General features: G+C 39.6%; 1 protein-coding gene across 1 annotated transcript in view; it reads left to right on the top strand.

The window, feature by feature from the left end:
- The window catches only part of LOC100856796 (neurexin), a gene marked incomplete in the record, with an annotated part of 101,003 nt that overhangs the window by 44,868 nt on the left and 42,920 nt on the right, over positions 1–13,215 (top strand). The window contains 7 exon segments of the mRNA NM_001253763.1: positions 288–431; positions 1,489–1,649; positions 4,967–4,993; positions 9,088–9,246; positions 10,815–10,996; positions 11,605–11,761; positions 12,300–12,635. Coding sequence (NP_001240692.1) covers positions 288–431; positions 1,489–1,649; positions 4,967–4,993; positions 9,088–9,246; positions 10,815–10,996; positions 11,605–11,761; positions 12,300–12,635 — 1,166 coding nt within the window.

Below are 13,215 nucleotides of genomic sequence, written 5' to 3' on the forward strand. Positions count from 1 at the left end.
TATATATATATCATATCATATCATATCATATCATATAATTGCAATGTGTCCTGCATGCTGTTTTGTTATCATTTTTATCAGTATTATTATATTACCATTGGTATAGTAATAAATTTATTTGTATTATTATCATCATCTTCATTATCATCATCATCATTATCATCGTCGTCATCATCATCAGCAGCAGCAGCAACAGCTGCAGCAGCAGCAGCATTAATATTATCATTATTATTACTTTATTGGTATCATTATTACTTTATTGTTATCATTGTTATTGTCGTTCTCAGAGAAAATCCCGTCAGACGCCACCTTCATGGGCACGCAGTATTTCTCTTACAACCTGTCGTCCCGCGGTGACGTCATGGTAGACCAGGACCGCGTCCGGCTGGACTTCCGGACGAAACAGGCCAATAGCTTGCTCTTCTACACGGGTACGTCGTCAGTGGCTACTTCTGATTTGGGATACGGAGGGTAGGGTGGTGGAGTGGGGGGGGGGGGGCAGATTTTTTGGGTTAGTTATCAGTTGTGGATTTTTGTGGGTTTTTTATTGGGATGGGGAGAAGGATGTAGGTTGTCCTAATGGTTGTCTTTTGTTTCTGTCCTTCAGACTTGGTTTTGAGGTTTCTTTTATTTTTTTTATTTTTTTTTTGGAGGAGGGGTTGCTTTTGTTTTTCTTTTGTTTTGTTTTTTGTTTCTTTGTTTGTTGTTGTTGGGGGGGTTGTTGTTTTTGTTTTGTTTCCGCTAGGAGTTTTTTGTTGTTGTTGTTGTTGTTGTTGTTGTTGTTGTTGTTGTTGTTGTTGTAGTTGCGTGGACAAAAAGCCTTGTGTCGTTTCTAGCGACTGGTGGGAAGGAGGGTGTGGAAAGCAGTGTCCTTTGGGGCGTATCCGCCTTTTTTTGCTGCCTCAGAACTCAGTTATGTCTGGTCATTATATTGTCATCTCATGTGTATTCTCTTAAAAGTTTTACCTATGTCACCGCCCTCTTGGACAGCAACTAACAAGATAACCGGTGGGAGTGTTGTAGGTAATAGTCGCTCTGTGTGTTTTCCTCCTTTTTCTTTTCTGAAAGCTAATTTACAATTTTTTCCCAGCGTCATACTAAGTTAACTTGTATTTTAAGTGATCGCTTGCGGAACTGAGATGAGGAGAATCTACTCTCGAATATCATACAGAATATTTTTGAACTCGTATGCTTGAGAACTTTACATGGGTTTCTCTGTCACAAACACAGTATAAGACCCAGATGCCACTCCTTTCAAGCAAACTGTGGTTAAACGTTTTAAACTCATATCATACTATTATTGTCTTGAAATCAGATCTTGAATTAATGGCCAAGTATAATACAGCGACAATCATAGCTGATAGAAACCTGTAAATTCTTTGCCATATCGACAGGCCGAAGGGCTAGAACCCATTAAATTATGACCACTGGATCGGAAAATAATTAAAGCATGCCCAAGGATGAATATCGGTTCATGTCACTCCTCAGGAAACTCCAAGGACTACATGACGGTTGGCCTCATGGACGGGGCGGTGTTTCTGACCATCAACCTGGGCTCAGGCATGTACCAGGCCGAGATACGGCCCAGTGGGACGCGCTTCGATGACAACCGCTGGCACCAGCTGCTGATACAACGAGAGGCCCGGGAGGTAAGGCGCATAACTTTTCGGTACAGATTTTCAACATGTTTTATGGTTAGGTTTGTCTCCTAGTGCTGCTATTACTGCATTCCCAAGCTGAACAGTCCACACCCTTCAATATGTTACCCCAGTTTTTGACGCATAATGCCATTAAAATTGTATAGATTATTCCTGTTACGATTTCTCTCAACAACTATTTAATTTTGTCGCTGTCCCACAAAGCAAACTGTCTTGACTGTTATTGCGTTTGCGGCTACTTCTCATAGCTAAAAATCAACGGAACCCTCTAACAAAGTCAGTGTCGGAATCAATGTATATAACCGTTTGGGGGGGGGGGGGAGTGCTCATGCCCTCAAGCTCTGTACATACATTTGAAGAGAAATGCAAAACTCTGATTGTTCCAAGAAGATGAGGCAATTGACTGTAAACAAGTACGATGCAAAGTCTTAGTTTAGTACCTTTGTAAATATTATGAAAAGGTTTTGTCTTGTTGTGTTACGTTGTCTACGTTCTTGTAGTTGTTGTTGTTGTTGTTGTTGTTGTTTTCAAGGCTATTTGTTCCGAGAGAAGCCGATTGCTTCTAGGATTTGCTGCCAAACGCTCTGGGAAAGACTGAAGTCTCAGCAAAAATCTCACTGTCGTTTTCACTGGCGAGGAGCTACCTATAGCCACTTCTATCTGTACGTGCGCTGACACAGGACCTGGCCTGTCATCTAAAAGACAAGGTCGTTGATTTATTGCTATTTTTGTAACGAAGAAAGTGGAAAATGTTAAACTCCGCTGGCTTGTGTTAAATTATGTTATCTCAGAAACCATCAATGTAATCCGGCTTAGAGCCATAAGTCTTTTGGCCGCAGCTCAGAGTTCCAGCTTCCCAGAGATTACCCCCACTCCATATCCCCCTCCCCTCCCATATTTTTTTCATCCCTCGACCTTCACCCTGCTTCCATCTCCCCCAGGCTCCATCCTCGCTCCCCCTTCCCCTGTTCCCCATTCTGTTCACCCTGTCTATTCTCGTTCTTCATATGATCGTAGATACCTCCGATGTTTTGATCAGTATTTAGATTTGAACCTCCAGCACTTGCTCTAGAGCTTCTTCTGTCACTGGACTCCATTTATTTTGTACATTTTATATCAGTGCAATTTGTAGGCCTTTGAGGGTTTTCTTTTCACCAAGCAACCCATTCAGCGACAGCCCATTCCACGACAGGTTTTCGTTGTGTGTGTTCGTTGTTGTTTTTTTATTATTAGTTATTAACGTTGAGTAATGGCAAGGGAAAGAACCCCGTATTTATATAGAGAAAAAAACATCCGAACGAAGGGCTTCGTAATATGGACGCCAACAAACGTTCAGCGGTAGCAATACATTGTGGTTTTAGAGAAATGAGGTTTTGCTTTTTTAGCCCACTCTCGGTTTAGTTAATGTATATATTTGTGGGGTAAGCGGTTTTCCCAAGGTTATTTATTCGACACATTAGCAAGTTTCTTTTTCAGCTACGGAGCAGGGAATATGAGTAGAGTGCAAGGTCAAATCTTCGATATCGCTGAGAATATGAGGAAGGGGGAGGGTGGGTTGTTGGGTTTTTTAGCATGGAGGGGGGTGTACATGTATGAATCTAATGCTTTTCAGTAATCTCTGACAGGAAACATAAGAAGACATTTGATATTGAACATTACGCGTTATTTTGAACTCGCGATTTCTTTCTACTGATGAGTATTGCATTTCGCTTTTATTGGTGAGCGAAAAATGTTGAATGTATGTATTTTTACCCACCGATGCTGGCAAGTACGTGTAAATATAAATACCTCGGTGAAATGGGTATTCCAATTTACATGCAAGTGAGTGAAAAGGATTTTCTCTTTTCGTAGTGTTAGAAAAGACAACAGCAGGAAAGGTTTGCATCAAAAGGGGGGACAATGTTTCTTTTTTATGTGGAGGGCGTAGTTTTGATGAGAGAGAAATATGTATAGCATCTTTTATAAAGGTTGTCCCAGTTGGAGATCAGATTTTTTTTTTAATCTCTACCAGAATTCAAGCATTCACTTCCTGTTCCATGAACAAACATTTCTCGTCATTTTGAATCTGTCTTTGTGATTACATGGGGAACATGGAAAACGAGAGTACCTCCACACGTCTGTTGTTCGCATGTTTTATTACGGAGTTAATAATAGTTGAGTTTAAAGAAAACCATAGCATCATAATAGTACTACCATAAAAACGAGTTGTAGAAACAATTTACACCTAAATAGTGAACTAACAGACTTGAACTAAGTATTTGAACTTTATATGTTTTACTTCATTCACCTTTCATGAAGGCCTCGCTTTGTGGGTTGTTCTTTGAGTTCTGCGTACACGCATAGTTTTGTGTAATACAAGTTATTGATGATATTTTGATACATCCGAAATTTTTTTCAATGTTTTTTCACCCTGAGTTTACGTTTATACATTTATTTTTCAATATCATTTCATGCGTAGAAAAGCTGGTATTTATTTCATTAACAAATCTCATACATGCATGTTGCAGATTTTTCCCCTTATTTTGATATTTCATCGGTGCAAAATGTTATATCCATATCCATGTTCATGTTTCACCTATTGCAATAGTTGTTTTATCTAGCTTTTGCCATGAATCACTCTTCATATTACAATAGCAACGCTTCGAGTTTGTTCAAAAATATAATCAGTTTTTTCAAAAATAGGGGAAAAAACGTCACAATCATTGCTATTCAGTCATTAAAGGAAGTGTATGATCCAATAACAATGGGGAAAAAGAACCTTAGAAATATGTCCGTGTATCTCAACGTATGCCTTGCACATATGTGTACCATGTTTATGGACAAAACTTATGACCTCATTGCTCCTTTATACTCTCAGAACTTTGTCATTCACGATTCATTGGTCGGATTCCAACAGATCGTAAACAATTTCACCCTCACCATAACATTATATTATTGAACAGACTTTCTAGAGTAGTTCACACAAATTGCAATCATGTTCGACATTGTCTCGTGTATTGCTAGCAGATCACTTTCCTTTTTAGAAATGTTCCACTGAAAAGAGGGTATTGAAAGAATCCAAATTTGCCGTAGCACGTTCGAACACATTGGTCCTCCAGATAGGGCATGGTTGATCCATAACGGTAGAACAACAATAATACTGATGCACGTCAAATTGCACCATAAGTAATGGCAGAGAAAATGGAGAACAAAGAATGACGTCACAAATGCACAATAACGTTCTTTGCCTGCGTAAAAAAAGTCAAAAAATTTTGTGACTTTTTTGGGTGTTTTCTACCAATTTTTTTTTCGTCGTATCCTTTGTCTAGCTTCCTAGGGACGCAGGTGTTTGTTTTGTAAGTAATATTCTGCAATTTGCATGCTCTGCCTGTGTGTTATCTCCTTCGTCTATCTATCCATCCATCCATCTATCTATCTATCTATCTGTCTATGCATCTATCTACTTGTTATCTGTTGGTATGTCTTTCTGTGTGTGAATCTCTCTCTCTCTCTCTCTCTCTCTCTCTCTCTCTCTCTCTCTCTCTCTCTATGAGTTAATCTCTGTTCATCTGTTTGTTGTTCAAGTTTCACACGTTTGTATATAATGAGAGTGCTGTTTATCGCTTTGGATGAGTTTGGTTATCAGTGTGGATTTTGGTGGATTTTGTGTTCTGTTGACTTACATGTTTACATTTATACTGGTGCACGCATAACTTGGGCGCATGTGTGCTGAAATGGCATGCTTTCATTTTTACTGTATTTTGGCTTTTTTGGATGCAAACTTTGCCAGATTGCCTTGCACCTCTTTTGCGCTGTAGCGTAGGCTTAGAGCTGCAGTCTGTTCTCCTATTCGATGGTAAATGGCTTTGGGCATTGGGTACTTTTAAGAAAGGGAAATATTCTGCCCGCAGTGCCTCTTTTTTCTATCTTTCTTTGAGATTGCAGCAACAAGCAAAAGTTGCCAAACTGTGCTAAGATCAACTGTAAGTACATGATAGTAATGTTCTGTAGGCAAGATAATGCAGTGTGGGGAATTAAACAGTGACAGACTTATTTGAAATACCTGAAAGTTTTTTGGTCAAATATTACACTTCATTTAAAAACAAATCGTGTACTTTAAAAAGTTCATTGAACTTCTCTTTTGATGTACCTTCATCTTTGAGTATAACACTGGGGAGGAGGGGGGGGGTATAATGGGCCTTGATGCACAAAAATGTATCACGTCGCTTTGAAATCGGATGCTCGTCAAAATAATGAAATAAAAAAACCCAAACATTTTCCACCATTATAGCGATTCTTATCTGATGTTTGGTTTTTTGGCTCAACACCTTTTGTGTCCATTTAAAAACACATCTCTGTATCGATTTTACCGAAAAACATTGCTCAACGGCACTCAAAAAATATAAATTTGCAGTTTTCGAGTACAATGAAGCTTTGGAAGTCACCAAACCATTTTTTCACTATTGTTCACTTCTTGCACCAGGCGACCTTCGATTGCAATACATTTTTATTTAGACCTCCAATCCGTATAGATGGGTATTTTACAAATCACAAAGCTTAAAGATGATATTAATGCCCAAAATAGACGAGCTTCTGTTTCCACCGTGTTGTGACACAAATAAATAAAAGATAAAGTAATGTTTTGAAGATTTTTTTCCACATTTGATACTCGAAACACCCTACATTTCTGTTGCACTGTTTTGGTGGAAGAGAGAAGGGGGGGGGCGTAAAAAAGAAGAGGGCATATTCGACGTAATTTAAACCCTATCCGTTTTTAACCTGGTATCGTTGCTTTTCAAAAGAATTTTGAAGAAATTCAGAAAGAAATTTGCACGGTGCTCTGTAGAGTCGGGATTTGGTACGGAAAACAGGTGACCATAAATGTAATGAGCTCAAAATGTTGCTTTCCATGTTTATAGGGCTATTGAATCATGCACTTTCTGTACTCTCAAGCGAATAGACGTTCTGACTACTTTTATATGGCCTGTAGAGCTGAAATGCTTATGTAGGAAGCATTTTCCGCACACGCTTTGAAATTTGCTTTTTGCATTGCATGATTATTCCATCTTTTCCAAATGTGAAATTACATCCATTCTTACTTCTTCAAACTGATCGTTCGTTTCATCCTTCGTACGATTTTTCTGGATGGTTTTAAGTTGCTTCTTTTGGCTTTGTGTTCATTCTTTTCCCACTCTGCAAGGATGATTTAGGATTAAGATAATATAATGCGTGCCTTTATTTGACAGCCTGGGACTTTTTGTTTGTAATGGATATTTATATCTCTTTTGTGGTATCCATCGGTTTGTTGTATATAATGTTGTAGTTAACTGTACAGGTTGCTTTCTTTTTGAAAGAACACAAACTACCTGACGCACAGACGAATAGACAGACAAAAAATGTGATAGTGAAACCTTGTGGAAAAAAGAGAGCAGATATGCACAAGATGGGGACCAGGAAAATAGTTGGTTGTTCATGTCAAGTCCAGTTGTTTTGTTGTTTTTTTATTTTTGTTTGTTTATTTTTGAATTATTTTTTTTTTATTAAGTCTACATGTATTAGGGGGGTTAATTATTATAATCAACAACATCCCCCTCCTCCCACGATATTCTTGAATGTGAAGCAGATCTCAAAGAAATTATATTAACACTGCACAAAGAAAAGGACACGAGATTGACCACGCTTAGTTTGTGTATGTTTGCCTTAGTAGGATGGGGTCAGTGCTGTGTAGCGGTCACAATGCCTGTCCCTGCCCAAGTCTTGATCTTTGCAGAACACTGTCGACCTGGAGTTTTGATAGATCTTTGTCCGGTCCCATCGATGATAATGGCAAACCTGAGACATTTGTATTGCTTCGTCTTTAGCCCGAGTCTGTTGGACACAGCTCTTGGGATATATCAACCCCTTTTGAGACTAAAGGGCTTATTTATAGGATTGCTTGTGTTGCCGTCAATGGCAATGACTGGAAGATAATGAGACACGTTCACTAATTCTTTACCTTGTTCGCTAGTGTTGGGGGATGTTATGTTTTGTTCTTCAGTTAGCAAAGAGCTTCTCTTATTACAGTTGTAGAATGTGGCATGTTTTCTAGGTCGATTTCTCATCACTGTAGTAAAGCATAAGGCGCAGATTTAGAATACTCGATTTTTGCTGTGAATGTGTGAATCACATGAAATCCTCTATTTCAAGGGGTTCTATGTAATTCTTGATTTTGCATGGCATTGCATCTTGAACCAAGCTCCGATTATTTCTAAACTCCATAATCTTCAACCAATGTAAAGGTAACCTTTCCCATATGTGGGACTAAATTTTATTATAACAAGTTTTTCCTTGATAAACTGCTTCCGAATATTCCTTATGTAACTGATTCGTAACTGTGACATGAATAGGATCTTGATATACTTAAAGTCAGATACAGTGTTTGTTGACTTTTCCAGTTTTATTTTTTTATTTTGTTGTAATTTATCAAATGTTTTCCATTCCACGAGTATAAGAGAACGTTCCCAAAACCATTAGTTATATAGCTGTGTAAGCTGCTTTCGTTGGGAACATTATCGAGAGCTTAGTGACCAGAAATTCTTTTCATATCAAATTGTGTACCGCATCTTTTCTATTTGCAGAAGAAAAAACTAATAATATGTCATTTATATAAGTGTAATATCCCCTTTAGTTGTTTACTAACATAGATTCCTTCGTACGGTGAGAACTGATTCTAATGACTTGTTGTAGAGAGAAATGTGAGCACTAACCACAACTATTGTGTGCGCACAGAACGGTTCCATGTTCTCTTCGTTCTTTCTTTGCTGTAGTCTTTGTCCAATTAAAATCATTCTGAGTACCAGATTAACTATTTGAACTGAATATTCTAAATATTTCGAAAGTGATATTTTTCCCCTTCGCCTTTCTGAGGTACTGGAATATTTCTCAATGACTTTTATACTTTAAAAACTCCATCAGACTTCGATGAAAGAATAACAGATCTGATAGTGTTGTGGTAGATTGATTAACTAGCTTTTCTATTTCATAATGACCATGCGTTGACAAAGCCCATCTTTACTGATTTTCATGTCATGGAGACTTCACAAATTGTAAAAACCAAAAGAAGCTGTTTAATTATTTTTTTCAAATAATCATTAGGTTTTTAAAAGTTTTAATGACATGAAATGTGTAGGGAACTGCCAAATACGACTAGGAACTTGTGTAAAATTAACATCAACCAAAGGTAGTTTGTTGTTCGACAGCCACTTTGTCTTATGTTGGGTAAGGGTAGTGTACACAACGAGATAACTTGTAATGAAAGTTTGGGTTTTGGGGTTTGGGGATTTTGATGGCGGCTTTATCAGACAAAGGGGACAAATAATAATATGATTTGTAGTGGCACGTTTTATAAAAATCAATTAGAAAGACCCTGTTATCAGAGAAATATCAATAGGAAATAATGTTGTCTCTGCAGGTGACTATGGAGTTGGACGGTATGTACAGGAAACAGGGGAGCATCACAGGAAAGTTCATTCGCCTGTCTAGTAACCTTCTGTACGTCGCCGGGAGTCCCAACACAGAGACATTGCCGGGCTCAAGGGTCAGAACCAATTTCAAAGGATGTCTAAGAAAGGTAATTCTTTCTCTTATTTTTTTAAATATTTTTTTTGGTAAGTGTTTTACGGCGCTCTCAAATGCATACTGTGATTTGAGCGCGCAGGACACTTTGGTAGAAATTATTTTTAATGTATTCAATTTTGCCCGGGTGGCGACCAAAGCCTACTCCTATCGATTTTAGGACCACCAACGGGTTTTTTAACGTGTACAACTCGCCCACGGGATCTCCGAGATTGTTTCGTAGGTGTTCGATCTTACTTATCCCAAGATCAGGGATGTGGCTGAAAAATAGCAGTGTGAAGGAGCCAAGGAGTGGCAGTAGTAAGGCAACAAAGAGTCAGCGGTCCAGAGGAGGGAGCAGGGGGGGGGGGGTAGAAAATGAAGACGAAAGCAGACGACAGAACATGATCAGAGCACTGAAAGGAGGTGAAAAGAAAATATTTTTTTAGAGAAGAAAATTTTCCCGTCGCTGTCAGGATTCGAACCTGGGATCTATGGAATGAGAGGCGAACACCGTAACCTCTAGACCACCGGAGCCCCGAGCCTTTCTCTTCTTGTGAATGCATGAAAAGTGTGCAAGTATGGTACTCCCATGTGTGTGCTGTGCCGGTAGGTTAACGCGCGTCGCCGTCACATGCAGAAGAGCTGCGTTTGATTTTCTCATTGGGATAATTTTTAATCGAATATCTTATTTTGCCTCTTGGGACGTTGTTCCCTTCTCAGCACGGGTTGGCTTTGACAGGGAGGCGCTACCCTCATTCCAAGCCAATCAAATCAAATAATTGCTCATCATTTGCTGTATATTTCAGTATGCATATATTTGAATGTCTAATATATTTGAATATCTCACATATATATATATATATATATATATATATATATATATATATGTGATATATATATATACATATATATATAAATATGTGTGTGTGTGTGTGTGTGTGTGTGTGTGTGTGTGTGTGTGTGTGTGTGTGTGTGTATTTATGTATTTGTGTGCCCTATTTATGTATGTATTTACACACCATACTTATGTATGTATATGTAAAATAGATTACGCCTTTATAAACCGAATTTCCCCACGAGGACCGATAAGTTTTTCAAAAAAATAATTCTATGTATTTTCCCGCCCTGAAGGCAGTGCTACTGACTGAAGTTTCTTTAGGCAATTCACAAGGGGGGGGGGGGTGGTATTAACATATTCTTATGCACAGTACAATTGTAAATGGGCTGATTTATCAATGCCAGGCTCATACTGTGCCGGAACAACAAAGGGGAAATTTTTTCATTCCTCATCCTTACTATCATCATTTTCCCTCTACTTCTTTTGTACGTTTGTCGCTCTCTTGTGAACTGCTTTTTCCGGGGTGCCTTGATAGTCGAAGTAGACTTTGTGCTTTTGAGGCTAGAGAGGTGAGCAGAGTAAGCCTGATTCCCCGTTTGGACTTCTCTGTTGACATCCATCCCATGGCACTCATATGACCTTATACAGTTGCGAGCGTCGTAAAACCTTACTAAAACTAAAGAATTTCCCGTCGGGGACCAATAAGTTTTTCAAGAAGTTAATTATTCCCTATTTTTCACCAGGTCCGCTACAGAGCAGACGGTGTCCTGCTCGACCTGACGGACCTAGCACGACGAGAGCACAGCCTGATGCAGGTCACCGGTGACGTCATTTTCGACAAATGCCAGGAGCTGGTTGAGTCCCATCCCGTGACCTTCACCTCGCCGGAGTCTCATCTCACCATCCCGACCTGGAGCAAGCCAGGGTCAGTGTCTGCCTGTATGGGTTATCTTACCATGATGATGATGATGATGATGATGAAGATAATGATGATGATGATGATGATGATGATGATGATGATGATGATGATGATGATGATGATGATGATGATGATGATGATGATCCTCCAGATGGTATCTAAAAATGGCGTATTGGTTTCTAGATCACATTGATTCAATTTTTTAAAAACCTCTTAAGCATCATACTGTCGCTTTCTGGGTTTGGGGCGTCTTGTAGCCCTATACCTGTCCATTTGGGGTTTTTTTGGTGTACCGTCATGGCATACCCGATGCCCATTGGGGAATCGGTTCTCTAATACACACGGGTCGCCCAACTCGGGGTTTGAAAGCTAAACGTGTTTGTTTTTTGATGCCGCGAGTCAGGCGATCGGTTTGTGCCACGTTGGTCGCTTTGCGCCCTCAATCTGGCTAGCCCTGCCTACCAAATCGAACGGAACCGAACGGATGCTGCCAGGGGCCACTGGGTAGCAACAATGTCTTGATTGTTTATATGGTTGACTGAATTATTAGAGTGATTTATTTATACATCAAATTATCTTTCTAATAGGAATCTACTTTTCGATACGTGTTTCAGAATCAGAGGTTCTCTAGCTTTCCAGTTCCGCACTGTGGAGCCTGGGGGTCTCATGATGTACTCTAATGGGGGAAGGGACTCCAAGGATTTCTTTGCTCTGGAGCTACTGGATGGTCATCTCTATTTGGTGCTGGACATGGGCTCTGGGATCCTCAAAGTAAGTTGCACGTTTCACAGGATGGAATGGAGCCATTTGGCTTGTCTCCTTGGTTTTCGTTCAGTAGCAATAATGTGATTGTATAACGCATTTTGTTAAGTCGAGACACGTGTAGGAAATAATGTTTTTAAAATCTTCAGCAATATTAACTTTTCAGTTAGCGTCTTCACTCTAATGATTTTTTCGTCGCAAGAGTATGCCTTTTTTCTGCACATTTACCAGTTGAATGTGTTATGTGGTCAGTTATGATGAAGTTAGGGAGTGAGTGGATAAGAAAGGAACTAAAAGTTAGATACAGAGAAAAATGGGCGCACGACAAACAAGGAGAAAGAGGGGGAGGAGAGAGGGGGACAAATAACAGACAGCTGAACAGACAGTCGGACAGACAGGCAGACAAACAGACAGAGAGACAGACAAACAGACAGACAGACATGCAGCGACAGAGGATGTGTTGTTTGATGCTAAGCGTGTAATCTCTGTATAACAATATTACAACATCTTCGCTAGCTTTCAATCAAACCTTTTACTATTATTACAGATTCAAGCAAGCAAACTTCCGGTGTCGGACGGCAGACCTCATGACGTGTACTTTGAGTTCAAAGGTTACCGGGGCGACATCTCTGTGGATGGACAGAAAGTACCGTTTGCCTCAGGACGAGTCTCCGACCGCTTTGACCTTCACGGCTTTTTCTACGTCGGTGGACTAGGTTCAGAAATCAATGCGTCCTTGTTGCCGCGAGAGTTATGGGCCGTGATGCTGGGCCTCTCTTACGTCGGCTGTCTGCAAGATCTGGTGCTGGACGGAAGCAAAGTAGATCTGCTCGCAGCTGCCAGACTGCAGAATAAATCGGATGTGGCTGGGTATTGTAAGCAGGTACGTTCTCATGACTGGGGGCGGAGGGGGGGGGCTGATTTTTGGCCAGAGGTTGTTGTTGCTGTTTTGTTGTCTTTATGTAGGTGTTTTTCAAATCGTTTCAATGACACTCCCACCTGGTGTCCGCTTTAGCAACTTTTCCCCGATCGGGTGATGATTTGATTTAGGAGATACATTTGTGCATGGAGCGCATCAGGCTTAGTTGTCTCTGTTTCGTTTAGTTTTAGTAAAAGTTTTACGGCACTTGCAACACAATAAGGTCATATAAGTGCCGAAGATTAAAGGTGTTACAAGAAAGTAACAAACACAAACAGAAGGAGGAGAGATATGGACGATAGGTGTCTGATAGGAAAGAAGACGAAAACAACACCAGAGCACCCACCAACAACCAGTTGTCTCTGTGCACTCACAGTCCCATGATTTGACGTAAAACATATTTTGCTGAAAAAACATGCGCTTCTTATTTTTTTATACATCTTTTGTTTTGATTTGTTTTTCCTTGAGAATTTGAAAAGATTTTTTCCCTAATTATCTGTATCAAATAAGATCCCACCCACATAAAAAAAAAATCACGTAAACA

This window comes from Aplysia californica, unplaced genomic scaffold, assembly GCF_000002075.1.
Source record: "Aplysia californica isolate F4 #8 unplaced genomic scaffold, AplCal3.0 scaffold00126, whole genome shotgun sequence".
Taxonomy (NCBI): Eukaryota; Metazoa; Mollusca; class Gastropoda; order Aplysiida; family Aplysiidae; genus Aplysia; species Aplysia californica.